Here is an 18,479-nt window from a genome sequence, read left to right on the forward strand (position 1 = left end):
TGTTTCTAAAGTTATCTGTGGAGGGGTCTCGAGAAACAGTTCCCATAATCGGGTTTGCCAGAGTCTCAGCAGTACTCCCAGCCAGATCTTGAGTCTCGATCAAAGCAAGACCCCCCCCACCACAGAGGTAGAGCTCTGCATCTGTTGACGTGGTGGAGATACTTCTAAGGAGCTTGCTGACGCCACAAAATTCAATATCGCTGGTATGCGAGAAGGAGATGGGATTCCCAGAAAGAGCGGCATAGGATTCTATGCCAAGCTGAACAGGCCCTGAAGGGGTACTCGTGCTTAAGGACTGCATAAAACCTTCAATTGAAGGCTGAGAAAAAGAGGATGGCCCTGTAGGCATAGGTGGGGGAGGGTGAACAGTTCCTTTTCTCTTTTTTCCCCATTTGGCTAGAAAGAATTCTTCAGATAAAGAAATAAGCAAGAGAGAGGAAGAGAGTCCTTACTTGAAAGTGAGTCCAAACTTCTTAAACTGAGGCAGAGTAAAAAATTCAAAGCCGTGCGCCCCTTTGGCAAGCATGGCTTCGGCGACACGCCGGTGGAAGTGGGGTGCCAGTGAAGAGGTGCTCTTGTAGCTCCACCCGACATCTCCAGGTAATGACATCAGATGTCGGGCTCCCGCGGAGAAGCCTCCACCACCGCGAGGCCAAGTGAAAGGCCAGGTCTTGCAGTGTTCTAGGGCTCACCCAGAGTCGACTGCAGCTTCCTCTCTCTCTGCTGGTCCCCTTCTGGTCTGTTTTTAATGATAGTAGAACAATAGGTAAAAAGGAAGGCCCGATACTTTGAACTTACATAAAATAAATGGTTTTCATCAAGCCTTTCACCAACTCCAAGACCTTCACTAGGATCCCAAACATTGGGGAGAGGCTTGATTAAAGACATTGGGTTTGTTATTTAATTGTTTTTGAGTCCTATGTATTCCTATTTATGGATTCCCTGAAAATACTTTGGCTTTTGTCTTGTACCAAGTGTATTATCTACACTTTTCTGTATCATATAAATGTATGTTTATCCCCTCAATTAAGCAGAAAAATCTTGCCAAGACTACCCAGCTCCTGGAAGCCAAGACTTTCAGTGCTTGAAATAAAAGATTTAGGGCAAGACATGCACTGATTGAGAAGTTGTGCAAGCGAAAGAAGTACAAACTGGCCAAAGTGATTCCAACAGCCACTTACAGTCAAGAGAGGGGAAAGCCCATTTCTGTTTCTTGAAATGAGCTTGCTGATTCCTCTTTAATATTAGAAAGACATCAATCAGAGAAACATATCATTTTCTCTTAAAAGAAATAAGGTTGGATGAAGTCTACCAAATACGAGGAACCAACATTGATGGTTCTGCTGTGCCTGACATGCATTGGCTGTCCAACAAACACCAGGAGCGGCTCATCTACCACCAGCAAGAGTCTGTCATGGATGAGCAACTGTGGAAAAGAACAGCTGCATCTGTCTTTCTAGGTCAGTCATCCTAACTTATAAAACTAACTTTAATATAATTAAGAAATAATTAGATTGCTCAAAATGACCCCTCCAAAAAAACATTTATCCTAACATAATCAACTTATACCAAATCTCAAATGAAGGCAAAGCAATATATCCAATTGATCCATTTATTCCACACCAACTCCCACATTTTGATTCTTTGATATTTTTTATGCTATGATATATGTTTTTGAGTTTTTGGTATAGGTGTATTTTGATTTCTTGAGGGAGTTGGTGTGGAATAAATGGATACGTTGTTTTGTCTGCTTTATTGCATTTGAGATTTGGTATAAGTTGATTATGTTAGGATAATTTTTTTGATCAATTATATTATTTAGTAATTATATTGAAGTTAGTTTTGTAAGTTGCTTCTTTTAGTGAATGGTTACCATTCTTTATTATCTATTTAGTGCTGAGTATGATACCTGTTTTTGTTATTGTCATCAGTGCTGATATAGCTTCACTTTTTTAAGACCCCCAAGTCTCAGGCAGTCTTTGGCAGACTTATATGGTGCACTGTGCATTAACCCTTGTTGTCATCAAACCACCAACTGTAGAAAAGTCATGTATGACAAATCTTAACTGCCCTTTCCTTGAATTAGATTCATTACAATAGTTAACCTAAATACCTGGACTCTTGACCACTATAATCCAGTGATGCATTGCGGAATTTTAACCTTGGTTCCATGATACCCGTTGTGCAGTATCTTTGCAATCTCACTGAGCAAAAAGACACAGAATCAGTCCAGTTAAGCAACAGGTACCTCTTCCAGGACAAGTGGCACTGGGACCTGGCACTGAACTTTTCATGACCACTCTACTCTCAGACCTGGTGAGTATCCACTTAAGTTTAATGCAACTTTTTGGGTGACAGTTTATTTATGTATTTACAAAATATATATGCTGCAAGTTCTAGGAGGCTTACAAGATAAACATTCATAAATACATAAAATTCTAAAAATAAATAATTAAAATTCACAAAATCACAATACAGCATTTAAAACATATTTAAAATTAAGAATAAAACAGCAACAATACATAAAACAAATATGAGCTTTGACTGTGCCTCCATTTTATACAGGTGCCTTTGCATTAAAAAATACTTTTAATAAAATGCCAACTGAAATAAGTATGTTTTCAATTGTCTTTTTGAACATTTTGTGCATTGCTGTTTACGCAAATCAACAGGTAAATTAATCCAAAGCATTAGATTTACCACTGATAACATTCTTTTCCTCAAATTAATGAGATGAATAAACATAACTGGGAATGTCTAAGAGGCATCTGCCTTCAGATCTTAGGCTTCTTGTAGGAGGATAGATATTTAGCAAAGAATTAATGCAAAGTGGAGATTCGTGGTTCATGGCTTTGTGAATCATAATCAGTGCTTTATAAGAACATAAGAACATGTCATACTGGGTCAGACCAAGGGTCCATCAAGCCCAGCATCCTGTTTCCAACAGTGGCCGATCCAAGTCACAAGTATACCGTATTTTATATTCAACAGGGAGCCAATGTAGGGCATTAAGAACAGGGGTAATGTGCTCAAACTGGGATGTCCCTGTAAGAATCCGAGCTGCAGAGTTTGGAATAATTTGAATTGCCTTAATTGTGTGGGCAGGCAGGCCTTAAAAAAAATAATTGCAATAATCAATTGAGGGGGACAATAATCAATCAAGAGAGGGGACAATCAGTGCTTGTATAACTATTCTAAAATCTGCTTCTTCTAAAAAAGGTTTCAGTCTTCCTAACATCTAAAACTTCCAGAAAGACTTTTGAACAAGACTTTTAACGTGTTTGTTAAATACGAGGTCAGATTGAATAATTAATTACCCCTAAATTTCTTGCATGTCTGACTATCTTATAACATGAATGCAAATGTGTGCATATGTTATAAAATGGTTGCATCTCTGATCTCTGAGCGTGGGCTAAGGCATGAGCGCAAATGTGCACCCGCGCACTGGTTTGAAAGTTACTGTCGTATGGTCTAGAGTATCGAAGGCTGAAGAGTGATTTAATAAGACCATCAAGTAATTTATACCAGCATCAAAGCCCCTATGTAAAACATTTGGGGGGTAATTTTCAAAAGGAGTTACATGCGTAAATATAGCTACTATTGTAGCAATTTTCAAAAGCCATTTACTCAAGTAAAGTGCACTTATGTGAGTAAATCCTATAGACAAGTCAATGGCATATATTGTAGCAATTTTCAAAAACCCACTTACTCAAGTAAAGTGAATTTACTCCAGTAAACCTGGTTTTTACTCGAGTAAATGCTTTTTAAAATCAGGCCCTAAGATTGGATCGTAGCAAAAACTCAGTATTCTGCTTTTGGTGAAAGCTAAACTGTGCTTCATCTAAAATCTGATGATCTTCTAGAAGTAAGTTACGCTGTTTTAAAACTGCATTCTCAATTACTTTAGCTTGAACAGGGATAGGCGATATGTGTCTATAATTTGTCAGATCATTAAGATCACTCTGTGGTTTTCTTAACCAATGGCCTGACTGACGCTTGCTTAAAAATAGGTGGAAGATCCCCTAAGCTCAGGAGAGAGATTGACAAGATCTGTCAAAGATTGACCAATGTCTTCACTGAGAACTTTCATTACAGCAGTATGGCAGGGATATAAGGGGCACCTTGTTATATTCAGGTCTTTAACAATTGACATAATAAAGCTTTTGGCAGGGGATGGAAGAAAGGAAAAAGAAGCTGCTGGTGAGAGGAGGACGAGGGGGCAAGTAGCCTCAGCACATTTTGGTTTGTGCTTTCTCAAAGAGTCTCCTCTTTCTTTGCTCTTGCTTGAACGTGTGTTCTTTGATATGATCCTTTGTTTGGTCCAGCTGGATGCTGTAGGATAACTGGAAGTGGAGAAATATCTCTGGAAAATGATTGATCACAATTGCTTGGATAAAACTCTGATAATTCCAACCAGCTACCACTAGCTGCAAGACTTTAGGCACCCAGAGAACCTGAAAACTTTCAGTTCAAAGCTTGGCTGGGCTGCAGAGGATGTTCTAGTGGCGAGGACTCTAGGAACATGAAACCTTTCCATCTGTTACTAATTCTATGTGACTTTAGGGAATTATTTTGGCATCCTGTTCAACCAGGACCCAAATGAAAACAAGGGTATTTGTTTTCATCTTACTTTCCCTGTCAAGAAATTAATAAAACCCTGACCTGGAGTTCCTTGAAACTTAGATCATAGTTTCTTCTAAGGTGAAGTGACTTTTCCCAAAGTCTGCCAAAGTTGTTAATCCTTCTTGTGATGGAGATCAAGCTAAAACTTACCAAGTCTACTGTACCAAAAAGCTAACCTACCAAACTGGCGGCTGCACCCTCAGAGAAGGGACAGGGAGCCTGAACATGTCTTGTTTCTCAAGGATAAAAAAGATACAGCAAGAAAGGTTTCAAAGTAGCAATAATCTCTATCTAAGTTTTGCAGATCCCACTCCTCTCTTGGCTTTTTGAACCATAGTGATTGTGTTTAGAGTGAAAAAATGTGATTCAAACAGAACCTACAAACCCTCTTAGCTGTGTGCATGTGCACACACACAGGTCATGAACCCCGTGCACACAGCAAAACATAGCGCACACAAGAAATCCCAAGATCATTTGCATTATACTGTCTCATAGCGCACAAATTTGAACTCAGTTTATGAAAAGTTGCAGAAAAGAAAAGTGTCTGCTTACATGCGGTCTTTCAAACATTTGAGGGAACATTGCCTACAAACCTGTGCAAGAATCTTCTTTTGATACAGGTACAGTACCGGGTGCTGTTTCAGCTGATTTTCGTGTTGGGTATTGGTGGAGCATTCCAACATGGCTTCCAGATTTCAGCCATTAATTCTGCTTCCCCTGTAAGTACCTACTCCTCTCTAAGGAGGTTCTCATGATGCTGGGTCCTAGAGTAGGTTCCTGAGACAAGAAAGCAATTAATGTCTTTGCATAATTATTTTGGTAATAACTACTATCTAATTGCTAGCATATTCAGTAATGATGTTGCAATCATTTTTATAGGAAGGAAAGTAAGGAAGCCTTAGGAATATAAAGTATATTATTATTATTGGGACTTCTTTTTGAACATGATAGTGAAGATTCTTTTGACCTTATTCTCTTTTAGTAGGTTAAATGACGCCACCAATGGAAAGGGATTAATTGTGCAATAAGATACAAGCGTCAAGAATTCCATTCCTTGGCCAACTCTATCCCATCCTGACTCTCACATCAGTACAGTAACATCATGAACACATGTGCTGGAGTAACATAGAGTCTGAGAGGACATGGGAGATGTGAACACCCCGCCTTGCATGTGGGAGATATAGAAAAAGGGAATGTTCATAGCAAAGAGATTGGCAGAGAACCCTTGTAAGAAGTATTAACAGTCATGCATGCCGGACAAATGACCTAGAGTAGCCTGCATTGCATGAAGTCCTCAACAAGTGGCTCAGCTTATGAGCACGTCCCCAGAGGATTAAACATAGGAGGAAGTATATATACTGTATGATTATCTTATGTTTAACATTTTGTTTTAGTTTTAAAATTATTTTGATGGCTTCTCCGAGGGGTTAAAAGCAGATGGGAATGTAAATACTGGAGATGGTGCCAGACCCTGCTTGTATGTTTTTATTGAGTGCTGTAACTTTGGGATCCTGTTTGCATGAGACGTGATGATTCTTGCTGCTATTATAAAGTTTTATCTTATACATTTTTACTTCTGTAATATATTTGTTTATTTTTAGTGTTAATAGGATTGAGGTTGTCTTGTCTTATTTCGGCTTATTTACTATGGATGTTATGTTGTACTTGACAGGGAACGAGGGTTTCAGACCTGCAGGTTATAAGTATTTGTAAATAATTCTATACAAATAATTATAAAGAAAAGTAAATTCTCTAGTGAAAGTGACTTTATTCCATGGTTTCTTTTGCAGTTCATAAAACTCTTCATCAACCAGACCTGGCAGAATCGATACAGCACTCCCATCGATGGGGAAACCCTCACCTTACTGTGGTCTTCACTAGTATCAGTCTATAGCATAGGGGGGCTCCTGGGCTCTCTAGCAGCTGGACACCTCATCGCACTTTATGGAAAGTAAGAACCGCTCGCTATCCTGGGGAGGCAGGATGTAAAGCTTCCAAACTGAAATGGAGATTTATTTTAGATTTATCTAGGCTGGTTCCCTGGCTCCAAATGTGGATTCCCCCTCAGGCAGAGCCAGTTAGACCTGGATACCCTGCAGAGGTGGGAGAAGGGGAGCAGGAAAGTGTGTGTGGGGGGGGGCAGCTGCTGTTACTGAGCAGTGTTAAGGGTGAGCCTTGGGGGAGGCTGGGAGGGGGGTAATTGATAGAGATTCAGGAAAGGCAAGCACTTCTTTCTGAGACAAGAGAAAAGTCTGTCCTAGTCATCCACTGCAACCGCTCTTTTAATTTGTCGGAGGTAATTCAATGTAGAAGAAAGAGGTTTCTGTTTATTTATTTAAAAACCTTTCCATAACACCAAAAACTAGCTTTGCCTGAACATAGACTGATGTTGAGGTTCTTTAAGCTCTAAGCTAAGCGTTTCTTACAATGCATGTGAAGCTTTTCCCCAATGCTGTTACAGGAAGAATTGCCAGCTGTGGAACAGCCTGATCCCGGTGGGAGCCGCTCTGCTCACTGGCTTGAGCAAGGTGGCCGGCTCCTTTGAGATGATCTTGGCTGGACGCTTCTTCTATGGTGTTAATGCAGGTGAGCGGGTCTGTAGCGCCCTAGGCAGGCCAATGTAATGCCAAACCCCCCCTCCCCCTCTCTCCAACAGCCTGCATCTCACACAATGCCATTCCAGCAACCATCTATCCTACCAATTGCTCGATGAACTGAGCTCATCAAATGCTTGTTGAAATAGCCATGTCTTCAAAGACTTTTTAAACAGTTTAGGTTCTGACATAATTTGGGTATTTTATTCCAGATTAGTGGACCTGCTACAGATATTGTGCAATTTCTGACTTCGCCCACCTGTGCTTGTGGGATGCTCAGAATTGACAAGTGCTCTTTATTGGCTGATCTTAGGGTACGATGGAGAGTATACAGATTTGATGAGGCACCTGGCCAACTTGTAGCATTGTTATAAATGACTTTATGAATCATAGCTAACACTTTGTAATGGACAGGAAATTGAATGGGTAACCAGTGCAGCATACAGTATATAGCACGGGGGAAATATGAGCATAGCTTGAGGTTCCAGATAGTACTCTTGCAGCCGAATTCTGGGGAAAGTGTAATTGCCAGTAATCCTAGTAACAGCAGATCTCATAACTCAGATTCTCTTTCGCCCTCCTTTCCCTTATCCAATCCCCTTGCAACTCCTTCCAGCTAAACCCCTCTCATCTTCCTCCCAGTCAATGCCACAGCCTCTCTTTCACCCCTCCCCTCATCCAGTACCCTCACAACCCTTCTCTCACCCTTCCCCAGGCCTTCTCATGCCCCTCCACCTGCCGATCCCTGCAGCCCTTCTCTAATCTTCTCCCCGGCAACCCTGGCACTGATGAAGGCCAGCAGGAGGAAAAGAAGACAGCAGCAGGGCTACCAGGAGGAAAGATTCATTCTTGTGCATCATTTCAGAAATGTAAAAGTCTGTATCTGCTCTACTTCTTGTTCAAGGCTTGGGATTCAGCGTTCATGCACTGTACCTCGGGGAAGTTGCCCCCAAGAAACTCCGTGGCTTTACCAACTCAACTGGTCCCATTTTTTCGATAATGGGAAAGCTCTTGGGACAGATCGTTGGACTGAGGTAAGAGAAAAAGCCTTTCCTGTTTATTTACTAGTCACTGGCTGAGGTCTGCATCATCGGCTCTGTACAGATTGCCTTTTGCTTTCATTACCTTCTCTCCTATTTTCGTGCATCCCGCAGGGAAATGCTAGGGACAGAATGCTTGTGGCCCTTCTTGCTAGCTCTGAGTGGAGTCACATCCCTGGTGCAGCTCCTCCTGCTGCCGTTTTTCCCGGAGACCCCATCCTACCTCTTGATGCAGAAGGGAAACCTGGAGGACTGCAGGAAAGGTGAGTGACAGCTGTCTCTGCAAGGGCTTCTCACCATTGGTGGCTTATTAGGTCACCGGCTGAAGAAAGAAGGAAATGCGACAGAATAATTGTCACTTTTGTTAATTAATCCATATTTGGGAACAGATCTGCTGTGAAGTATCAGGCAAATCTATAAAATTGGTAGAAATATTGCAGGAAGGTCTTCAGCTCTCTTCCCTTTTATATGTTGGGTTAAATATTATGAGAGTTTAATATTAGTATGGAAATAGACCCAGTGGAAGGAATCATGTCACAGAAACCAGTCAGCAAGAATGACCTAATTTGCTAATTGATTAGGTGACCAACAAGGTAGGTGGCTCATCAATGAATAAACCATCCCAGGGGGTTTTCATTAATAAGTAAATCCGTTCTATGGATTTGTTTGATATCTTCTTGAATGACTGGATAGATGGATGCAAGCTTTACACTGGTTATCCATTCAGTATTTCATTCAAAGTAAACTTGCTACAATCTCTTGCACCAGGTCCCTTCCCCGTGGGTTGGCAGTACCCTTAAGTTTTATGCCCCAATTAGAATACTCAGATCAGCTTCAGAGTCTCTTTTGGAAATCCCTTCTCTTTGTTCTGCCAATTGAATCCTTGAGTTTGTTTTATGTATTTTTATTTTTTATGTTATTTTATTTATTATTAGTTATTGATTATAAATTGTGGATGTTATTTTATCTGTTTTAATGTTGTATATTGCGCTGATCAGGATTATTTTTCCTGTGGGTGCAGTATAGAAGAAGTGGAAATGACGAACAATAAATGAATCCAAGGGAAGGGGCTGAATAGAAGAATGGATTAACTCCTGTCTAGAAGATGTCAGATTAATAAATTATGGATGCTGGCTGGTAATTAGTCTGGACATTTTTATTTGCAGCCATGAAACAGCTTTGGGGAGAAGGGGATCATCAGTCTGAGATTGATGACATGATGAGAGAACAGGCTGCAAGGAGCAAGACCACAATCCTCACACCTCTGGAACTGCTAAGAGAGAAATCCTTGCGATGGCAGCTGTACATCCTGGTGGTCCTCGTCAGTTCCATGCAGCTGTCTGGTTTCAATGCAGTTGAGTGTCATCTCCATTTATCAGCCAAGGCACTGAGGCCTCCTGTTAGCTTTTCTTATAGAACAGGCCTGTACTGAACTTCACATCAAGACATGTGGACCACCATAGTGCTTCACTGTTTCTCCATAGTGCGCGCAGACCGTGTATGGATGCTTTAGCTTCGTTTTTTGCATCAATGTGCCAAAAATTGCCTTCATAACCCACTTTCCACTGCAGAAGAAATTGAACCCCCTAGGCCAGCGTGTTATGCTTAAAGATGACCTTGCTGTTCGTGATGAGACCATTGGCTTCAGCTCTAGTTTCTAGAGTATAGGACTAGATTATATACTGTGTCTCTCCTCCTCCGTCTGCCCCTGTAGTCTTTGCAAAGAGTTCAATGTGCTCTATAGGTTCCTCTCTGTAAGTGGCAATTTACCATGAATCTCTCAATCCTACTCAGCAAAATTCAGATAGAGCTGAGGCAAGAGTTCCGAGGATCCATAAACAGCTCAGCTTTTGAAAATAAAGTATTTCTTGTGACTACCTGTACCAAGGCTACATACCTCACCTGCTCTCTCAGTAAGATGCTTTGGAGCCATGCAAAGGCTCAACATTATATGCATTTAGTAAGAAACAATTCTTGCACATCGACTATGCTACAATCTACCATTATATAAGTCCTAAAGTACCTGCCAGAAAAGAGAAGAGCAATTTTCTCTGAACAGCAGCCCTAACCCACTGAGAATAATCACAAGAGGACCTTAGTGGAGCTGAGCTTTGCCGCATGCCTTATATTTTGCTTTTCTCATCACCTTTTCCAGATTTACTTCTACTCCTATGACATTTTCCAGGCTGCAGGCTTTTCCTTAGATGACATCCCTTATCTAACCCTGGGCGCTGGGATCTGTGAAGCCATCTCCATTATGCTGTGTGTAAGTCATTCTGAAAGGGTCTGGGGAGGCTGCTGCATTAAATCTGCTACTCTCTATCCTGCCTCCCAACATACCTCCAGGGTGTGGAGAGTGATTTATTTGAAAGTAAATCTAGATGTGGAGAGTCATGTTCACTGTGTGAGGTAAGGCAGGCCAGAAAGACAGAAAAGCATCACAGCTGGCGCCTGAACTTATAATATCAGAGGGAAAAGGTTTGGGAGCTCTGACGCCGCATTTATCTTCTTTCTTGCTTTTTAGTCGGTTCCCCTGGGTGGTCTGTGCTCGGACAGCTCAGGGGACTCTCATCGGCCCAAGGGATGGCTGAATGGGTGCTTCCTCTCAGGCAGGGGCAGTCTTCCCTCCCCAAGTTTTCAGGAAATAATGAACCCAGAATTCTAGGTTGGGGGTTTGTTGTTGATGATGTGATTGCATTTTCCTCTCAGAGCCTCTTGGTCGAGCGCTATGGCAGGAAGCTGCTGCTGCTGACTGGCTATGGGCTCATGGCATTTGTACTGGGGCTCCTCACCGTGACGCTCTCCCTGCAGGTAGGGAAATGCCACCCACCATTGATTGCTCTCATTATTACTCTCATTGGTCAATAGCAAGAACTTGTGCCATCTGCTTCTCTCCTCTAGGTCTGGTCGCACTGGATGCCCTATGCCAGTATAGCATTAGTCTTCCTGTTCATTATCTTCTTCGCAACTGGACCACGTGAGTACTGACCACTGTGCTGCCCTGTGGGAAGGGGGGGGGAAGCATTAATTATAGTTACAGAGGATGCAAGATGACAGCAGATAACGTGGCCCTTCCATTCTGCCTTGCAGTCTTCCTCTACTCCCATTTCTTATACCTGACCTCTCACTGCCCAAGCATGTTTGAGATCCAATACAGTGCTGGCGTGGACCACCCCTGCGGGTAGCCTGGTCCAGGCCTTGGCATCTTCCTCTTTTTTTATGAGAGGGGAAGGAGTTGACACAGTCATTCCCTTCAGTTTCCAGCTGAATGAAACTGACCTACGTTGGGCTACAGTAGCACGTGCTTGCGTTCATAACTATCCAGGGATTTCCCCATTTTATATCCCCTCCCAGTCTTTGTAGCAACTATCCTCAGCCTGGGACCAGGCACCAGGACTCCTTCTAAAATGCAGTAACTATGGACCTTTGTGTCACCATGCTAGAATGACCTGGGACTCCTTCTCCTGAGGAGCTATGAATGCTTCCCTGGATAGCCCGGGAAGCCAGACAAAGAGGGGGCAGGGGGTGTTGCAGTGAAAGGTTCACAGCACTCAGTCTTGAGTGGCAGCTGACTGTCAGACCCACCCCCTTAAAGGCACAGGGTTGAGTCAACAGTGATTATAATTCACTCTGTGCTCTGAAAAAATGCTGGCAAATGAGCCTCTGTGCCTTTAAGAGGCAGTTCTGATGGAGCGGTGCTTATGAGAAAAGGCCACTGGCACAGAGGAAAAAGGGTCCCTAGCTAGCTAGCTGCCTACTTTACCTAGGGGGAAATCTGTACTTGCAGGGAGCAGAGTTCTGGCCTGAGAATTTAACCATCAGGCTAGGCCAGCCCTTCCTTTTGGGTTCATACTTAATCCACCACCAAGGCTGTCTCCCATGTTTTACCACCAAGCTTTGTAATAATACAGGCAGCAACAGAGGCTAGCGAGGCTGCTGTGCACAGCATCCAGCCATCCCATGCTCGCTGATACTGGGTTATAACCATGGCTGCTCCATGCAGGTAACCCCCAGCTCTTCTTGGGAACGCTCAATGCAACGGTCCTGCCACTTTCTACTCTTTAAAGTTCCACACTCAAGCCCCCTCCCTCATTTCTTGTATCTTCTCCCCATAAAATTCCGAATTATTTCTTTTTCAGTTGGAGCCACCGCTGTCATCAGCATTGAAATCTTCAACCAGTTCTCCCGGGCAGCAGCCTTCGTTATCTTTGGAAGCCTGAACTGGGTGGGGCTCTACCTAATTACATTGGCTTTTCCCTTTGTGGTGGTGAGTGTCTACCATCAGATCTCCTCTAAGCCCAGCAAGGCTGAGTCCTGGCACCCCCCCCCCCCCCCCCCCATGTCTATGTCCTTGAAATTTGGGAGAAACTGCCCACGAAGGTCAGGGCTTCCAGTGTCATTTCTCTTCCCACAGACTCCCTTTCACTGCTGCTCTTTCTGATGGGCATCTGCAAGCTTGGGGGATTTACGCTGCTGCGAGAATCACCCTTTCTATTTTCTTAGTTTATATGTGAATCACCCTTTCTATTTTCTATTTTAGTTTATATTTTCTATTTTCTATTTTAGTTTATATGAGAATCACCCTTTCTATTTTCTTAGTTTATATGTGATGTTTTTGATGGAATTCTATTTTAGCAGATTTTCTTCTTTGTTTATGTTTGTGTGAATTTATAATATTCTACAACTTCTTGAATGTTTGGGATTTAACAGATGTTACTGAAGAGGCCTACGGCCTCTTGTTCCCAGGGCTGCTTAGCAGACAGCGTCAGGAAATCTACTCTAAGATTAGACGTAGCTTTCAACGTTTCCCAGGGAGGGAAAGGGAAAGTTACCCACAGAAGTTAACAGAAGGTGGTTTATGTATACATTTTCTTGTTATCTTTCTTTTTTAGACCATCCTTGGCCATTTCTGCTTCCTTGTCTTCTTGGGCTGTATTGTCATCGGTTGGATTTTCATCTATTTCTTTCTTATGGAAACGAGGGGGAAATCAATTGCAGAAATCATGGAGGAATTTAACAAGTTAAACTTCAGGACAAAGGGCATGCAAGCCAGTAAAGAGATCCAGGAACACCCAGTCTGCACCAGACTATGAACTGTGGAGTAACGGTGATTCCCGAAGAGACTGATGATGATATTATTCCCATCACACTAACAGAAAATCAGAAGGACTGTAATATTGTAAACCTCTGATCTTCCATCTGTTTATACAGCGTGTGAGATTATCTGTGGGTGCTCCTAAGCTGTCATGAATGGAGCAGGATGGTGCCCAAACTAAAAATCTCTGTCCTGCATAGAAACTCTTTTCCAGTGGCCAATTAATTTCCAAGGTGCTGAAGGGTTTTATTCCCTGGAATATTTATAGGTAGAGACCCATTGGGTCTCCACTAGATGGCCCTAGATTCCAGCTCTTGGGTTAGCCAGCAGTAGAGGGTTGAACCTTTCTAAACAGCACCTCCCCCGAGGTTTGCTGGGATGGAGAGCTCCTGGTGCACAAAGGGATGCTAGGACAGAGGAGAGTGGGGCATGGAAAGGTTTTTTGAAGGAGTAGGGAGTGTTTTAGTCTGCGTCCCAGTTTTAGGCCCCAGCCTAGAGCAGGATGGGAGAGGCATTGCCTTGCCAGTTTCTTGTATGGGGCTGGAAGGGAATTTGATAGAGGAAGAAGTTGACCATTTTTTCTAAGTTTTTGCAGTCCTTTTTCCTGCAAGACTTGTGCCTTTCTGGGAGATCAGGAAGAAGCTGTATACCTCTTCATCCAAGCCAAGAGGAGGTTGCGCTGACCATTCAAGGAGGAGAGAAAAGTTCTGTATATTTTTGTCTCCCTGAGAGGGCAGGGAGGTTATGCTTATTCTGCCCCCTTCCTTACCCAGAGCTAGAATCCTGAAGAGGCTTTTCCTCCAGGAAGATTCACCGACATTTGTGTGAAGAGGATTGCAGAAGGACTTCTGGAGACTCCCAAAGGAGTTTCCACCCCAGGGATTCAGGAACGGCCAGATGGGAGGTCGGGATACATCTGGACCTCGGGTACTATGGGGAAGGAGATACCCCAGCCACCTTGGGACAATTATCATTTCACCCCATGGAGGATAAGCAAGTTCCAAGCCCCTGCATTGAGGGACCCCTTCCCAGAGATAGAGACACCTTAAATCTATACTCCCATATGGCTGAAGAAACTGGATGTAACTGGACACTTCATTTTTACTCAACTTAATTCTTTTGCAGTCAATCACAGTAAACTTTACTTTGAACACTCATCCATTGAGTCCAGCCTGTTTTGCCAATGTACCTGTCCTGAAGAGCCATAGTGACACACACGGAAGGGATTCCACTTATGCCCTGGGCCTTGAAGGATATCCTTCTCCCTAAAAGACTAGTAACCTGCACCCCAGGGCAAAAGGACCCCGGGATTTTTATGGCCCCAGCAAGATTTAGCCCATAAACTGAATTGGGGTTACATACACATGAATAGCGAAGGTCTTCATACACAGTCTAGCTGGGAATATTGCCATCGGTGGATGACATCCACAGACGTCAGGACAAGAACCGGGCTGAGTTATTGGGGGCTTCTTGTGCTGCTTGGGTGTGAAGGCAAGACAGAGCCCACCACTCACTTGGAGATGTCATCAGCAAGCACTCACTTTTATTGACAAAACTTAGTAGATTCTGTGGTTAATGTTTTGCAATGCTTCCATATTTTACAAAACCTTGAAAACACTTCCCAGAAATTATATTTATCCAGGTGTGAGAAAAACATCATTCTCTCCAGTTTGCAGATTCTCCCATATTCTCCGATTTTCCATGTATCAGCAGATTCTTCTACTGGCATCTGAGTAGAGAAATCTATTACAATTATTGTATTTATCGCTAGAATGAGCCTCTGATACATTTTCTGCCTGTGCTATTCTTAGGGAATACCAACACAGTACTAGACCCAGAGAAGGAGCAGGTTTTCTACACTTCTGGGCTGCCCCTAAAGGTACCCTGACATCAGATCCCTAATTATGAGCAATATGCCTCTCTGTGCTTTCTTCCCATGTCAGACAGCAGGTTAGAGATGTTAGAGATTTGTTTTCTAATAAAATGAAAAACCTTGTTTAGTTTCATTAGAAAATGAAATAAAAATATAAAAACAAAATGCATTGCTGATTTTTGTTTAATTTTAGAAATGGAAATTAAAATAGCGTCGTCAGCATTCAAAAACTTAAATGCCCCTCCCCCCCCAAAGGGTCTGCAAAATCACAATCTGCGATCCCCAGTCGCTTCTGCCCTTGCTGGGTCCTGTTTTCAAAATGGAACCTACCAGACCTGTTTGTTTTTCCTGTTTTCCTTTGATGTTTATTCCATTTCTAATAAATGAAATGAACCAAAACAAACATCCAAAAAAGCACAAAACTTATTTAAAAAATGAAATAAAATGAACATATTTTCTGTGCGCTCCCCTACTCCAGGATAGGCTGATTCGGAGCCACCGATCTGTGACGTGAGTGCTGCTGCAGCTTTTCTTTTGCTCTGGGTCAAAGAAAAAAGTCCTAAATGTGTTTACACTACAGTTCCATGCAGCATTTCTGTTTGAAAGTGTAACGATTTGGTTATTTCCCAGTGGTTAGAGTTGATACATCATGACAGTCACTTATATAAGATTCCAGGAGCTCTAATAATAGAAGTCTCTGGTTTTTCGTTTTGTTGCAAAAGGACTGAGTTCGTACATATGTCCTGTCTTCTAATAATACACCAGGAATTATTTTGAAATAAAATAAGATATAATTGCAAAGTTCTTAATAGCTGATTGATTGTAGCTTTTTCCAAGATACTTGTTTTCGAAAATAAATAAAATATTTACAACCAGTCAAATTATTTCAAATTTACAGATCTACCAGCCACTGAGAGAGAGAGAGATGTGCTGTCAGAACAGAGACCACATTTGAACTGCAACAAAATCGCAGAAGCCACTTTGTAATAGATTTCAAATTCAAAATCTGGCATTTGTTTTACAGCTTCTCCTTCTGTCCCCTTTGCCTATTTTCTCCCTCAAGCAGCTGCCTGCTCCCAGTTCCCAGGCGGCCTGTCCAGGCAGCTCAGAGGATCTTCTCGAGCCTAAGCAGTGGAGGGGAACCTCCTCTGAGACGCACCTTCAGCGTCGTTCATTGGCTGGCATTCACAGCTGCCCTTACCTCATGCCCAAGTCCGACTGGTCCTCAACAGTGCACAGTCAGTACCAGCTCTGTCATAGCTTTAACGCTGGATGGTTTGGGTCATCCTGCTGGCCTGCTTTCTATTTCTCATTTTCCTGGTCAGGTGACCACTTTCAGGCTTTCTGTCCAGAGCCAAAACTCACCAGCAAACCTAGAAGGGCCTGCAACTTGGAGCCAGTTCTCCAGAGCATGCAGCCTGCGTCTGCTGACTCTGCATCTTCTCAGAAAATATCAGCAGTTTCTTCTCCTCGTTTTCCCTGCGCTTCTCCTTTACGCCGGCCTGCTCCTGATGTCATCAGCTGGAGAAGAGCAAGACTGGGGCACCGCTGCCAGACTTATCTCCTTCAAACCCCCACGTTATGGGTGGAGACTCAGGGAGCCCATAAGTCAAGCAGCCCTCAATAGCCCTCCTTCACTGCCCCTGGTGCTACATAATGTGAGCACAGGGACGCTCCCTAACTTAATGCACCAGAAAAACAGCACCTTGCAGGGACAGCAGAGACCACTGCAAATGAACCAATAGGGCGGCCCCCAACTGCCCCCAGCGAGGTCACTAGGTAAGAATAAGACTTTCAGGCAGATGTTTACATTTTTATTTAATGCTCTTGTAGGCTGCACAATCCAGGGTTCTCGGCGGCTTCCAAATATTACATTCAGAAAAGCATTGAATTGTAATAAATGTGCTTAAATATCCCAACAAGGAAGTGAAAGAGAGAGGCCAAGGAGAACGGAGGTGTCCACTGGTAAACCTAACATGGAACTGCCCCAAGTCTCTTGCCCTGATTGTATTAGATTATAAGCTCTATTGAGCAGGGACTGTCTCTTTTGCGTAATTGTATAGCACTGCATATCTCATGTCATGGAGACCGCCTGGCACGAGACTGGGAAACTCTGAGACAAGGTAAGGTAGAAAACTTTCTTAAGTTTCCGGTTTCCGTGGCTCGGATAGCCGCACAGATTGCCCATTGATGTCTGTCCCATCGGGTTGAGTAGCCTTGTCCAGGCTAGACCCCGATCCAGCTCGAGGGTCCTCCCACGTGGAGACCCTCTTGGGGGGGGGGGGGTAGCCATCTTACTCGCGTGGTCGCCAGCGCCATTTTCCCCCCTTGATCGCCATACTGTCCGCCTAACTGAGCCATGCGCACAGTGGCAAGCCGGGCGCATAACATTCTTGTGCGCACAGCAGCGCACGCATAGGGGCCGTGCGCACAGCGAGGTGCACGAGGGTGCTGGGCGCCTAGCGCCACGCTCAACTGCGCCGGGCGCACAAGTTCGGCTGCGCACACACTGGCGCGTGCATCCCCATAAGCACACATACCGGCTTGCACGCATATCTTCGAAGCCTGCACGCACACCCTCGGCACACCCGAAGCGCATATCTAAGTCTCCCAGCGCGTGCATATAAACGCACAGACCGGGTTTGAATGCCCCTACGCGCACAAACCATGGCATCACCAGCCAAAAAATACAAAGTACAAGCCCTCTGCCCAGCCTGCCACATAAGAGCTGCTCAGCATGAAGAGGCTACTGCCTTGTGCCTACAGTGCGAGATGGCTCTGGGAGAACCAGAACAAGGTCCCCCCCAGCCAGTACAGGAATCCAGATCCACTGATATTACCCCGGCCCTCTCTATCCCCAGTTCGGCCCTCCAGACGGGGCCCTTGGGGAACGCAGCTGGGTTCAATATAGACCCGGGAATCTTTTCCTGGGTGGAATTCTTTAAAGGTCTGCAAACCTTCATACAGGCGCAATCGGCGCCACCGATGACACAGCCACAACCTCCACTAGAGGACACAAACCTCTCATGCCCTTCTCGGCCTCCCAGAGACTGTGCCTCCCCCAGACAAAAGCCTAACCTTAGGGGACACGGACTCCTCGGAGGAAGACCAAGACTCCCTGGAGGAAGGGGAAATCCTTCCAGGAACGGAACCATACCGAACCATGATGCGTTTCTTCTCCAAAGAAGAACTACCAGACCTCATGTCCGGGAGCCTGAGGGAGCTGGCCATCCCAGACACAAGCGCCTCAGTGA

At 43.8% G+C, this 18,479-nt stretch overlaps 1 protein-coding gene across 2 annotated transcripts; it reads left to right on the forward strand.

Annotated features, from left to right (window-relative positions):
• Positions 1–2,158: 2,158 nt before the first annotated feature.
• Positions 2,159–14,509, forward strand: LOC115072934 (solute carrier family 2, facilitated glucose transporter member 11-like). Of its 2 annotated transcripts, none has more exons than XM_029570946.1 (12): positions 2,159–2,316; positions 5,244–5,342; positions 6,414–6,574; positions 7,085–7,209; positions 8,122–8,251; positions 8,372–8,520; positions 9,424–9,611; positions 10,413–10,523; positions 10,967–11,068; positions 11,159–11,234; positions 12,397–12,524; positions 13,150–14,509. In XM_029570946.1, the coding sequence occupies exons 1-12, from the start codon at positions 2,293–2,295 to the stop codon at positions 13,348–13,350; spliced, it is 1,494 nt and encodes a 497-aa protein (XP_029426806.1). In that variant the 5' UTR covers positions 2,159–2,292; the 3' UTR covers positions 13,351–14,509. The 2 variants fall into 2 exon arrangements, with proteins under 2 accessions (XP_029426806.1, XP_029426807.1); XM_029570947.1 differs by lacking the exon at positions 2,159–2,316 and adding an exon at positions 3,811–4,102.
• The last annotated feature ends 3,970 nt before the right edge of the window (positions 14,510–18,479 follow it).

Source organism: Rhinatrema bivittatum, chromosome 11 (assembly GCF_901001135.1).
Source record: "Rhinatrema bivittatum chromosome 11, aRhiBiv1.1, whole genome shotgun sequence".
Lineage (NCBI taxonomy): Eukaryota > Metazoa > Chordata > Amphibia > Gymnophiona > Rhinatrematidae > Rhinatrema > Rhinatrema bivittatum.

Bases quoted from the DNA above. Each gene is read 5' to 3' on its own strand.
- LOC115072934 (XM_029570946.1), top strand. From the start codon at position 2,293: ATGACCACTCTACTCTCAGACCTG. The intron at 8,252-8,371 runs GTAAGAGAAAAA...TGCATCCCGCAG, and splicing joins GGACAGATCGTTGGACTGAG to GGAAATGCTAGGGACAGAAT. The intron at 12,525-13,149 runs GTGAGTGTCTAC...TTTCTTTTTTAG, and splicing joins TGGCTTTTCCCTTTGTGGTG to ACCATCCTTGGCCATTTCTG.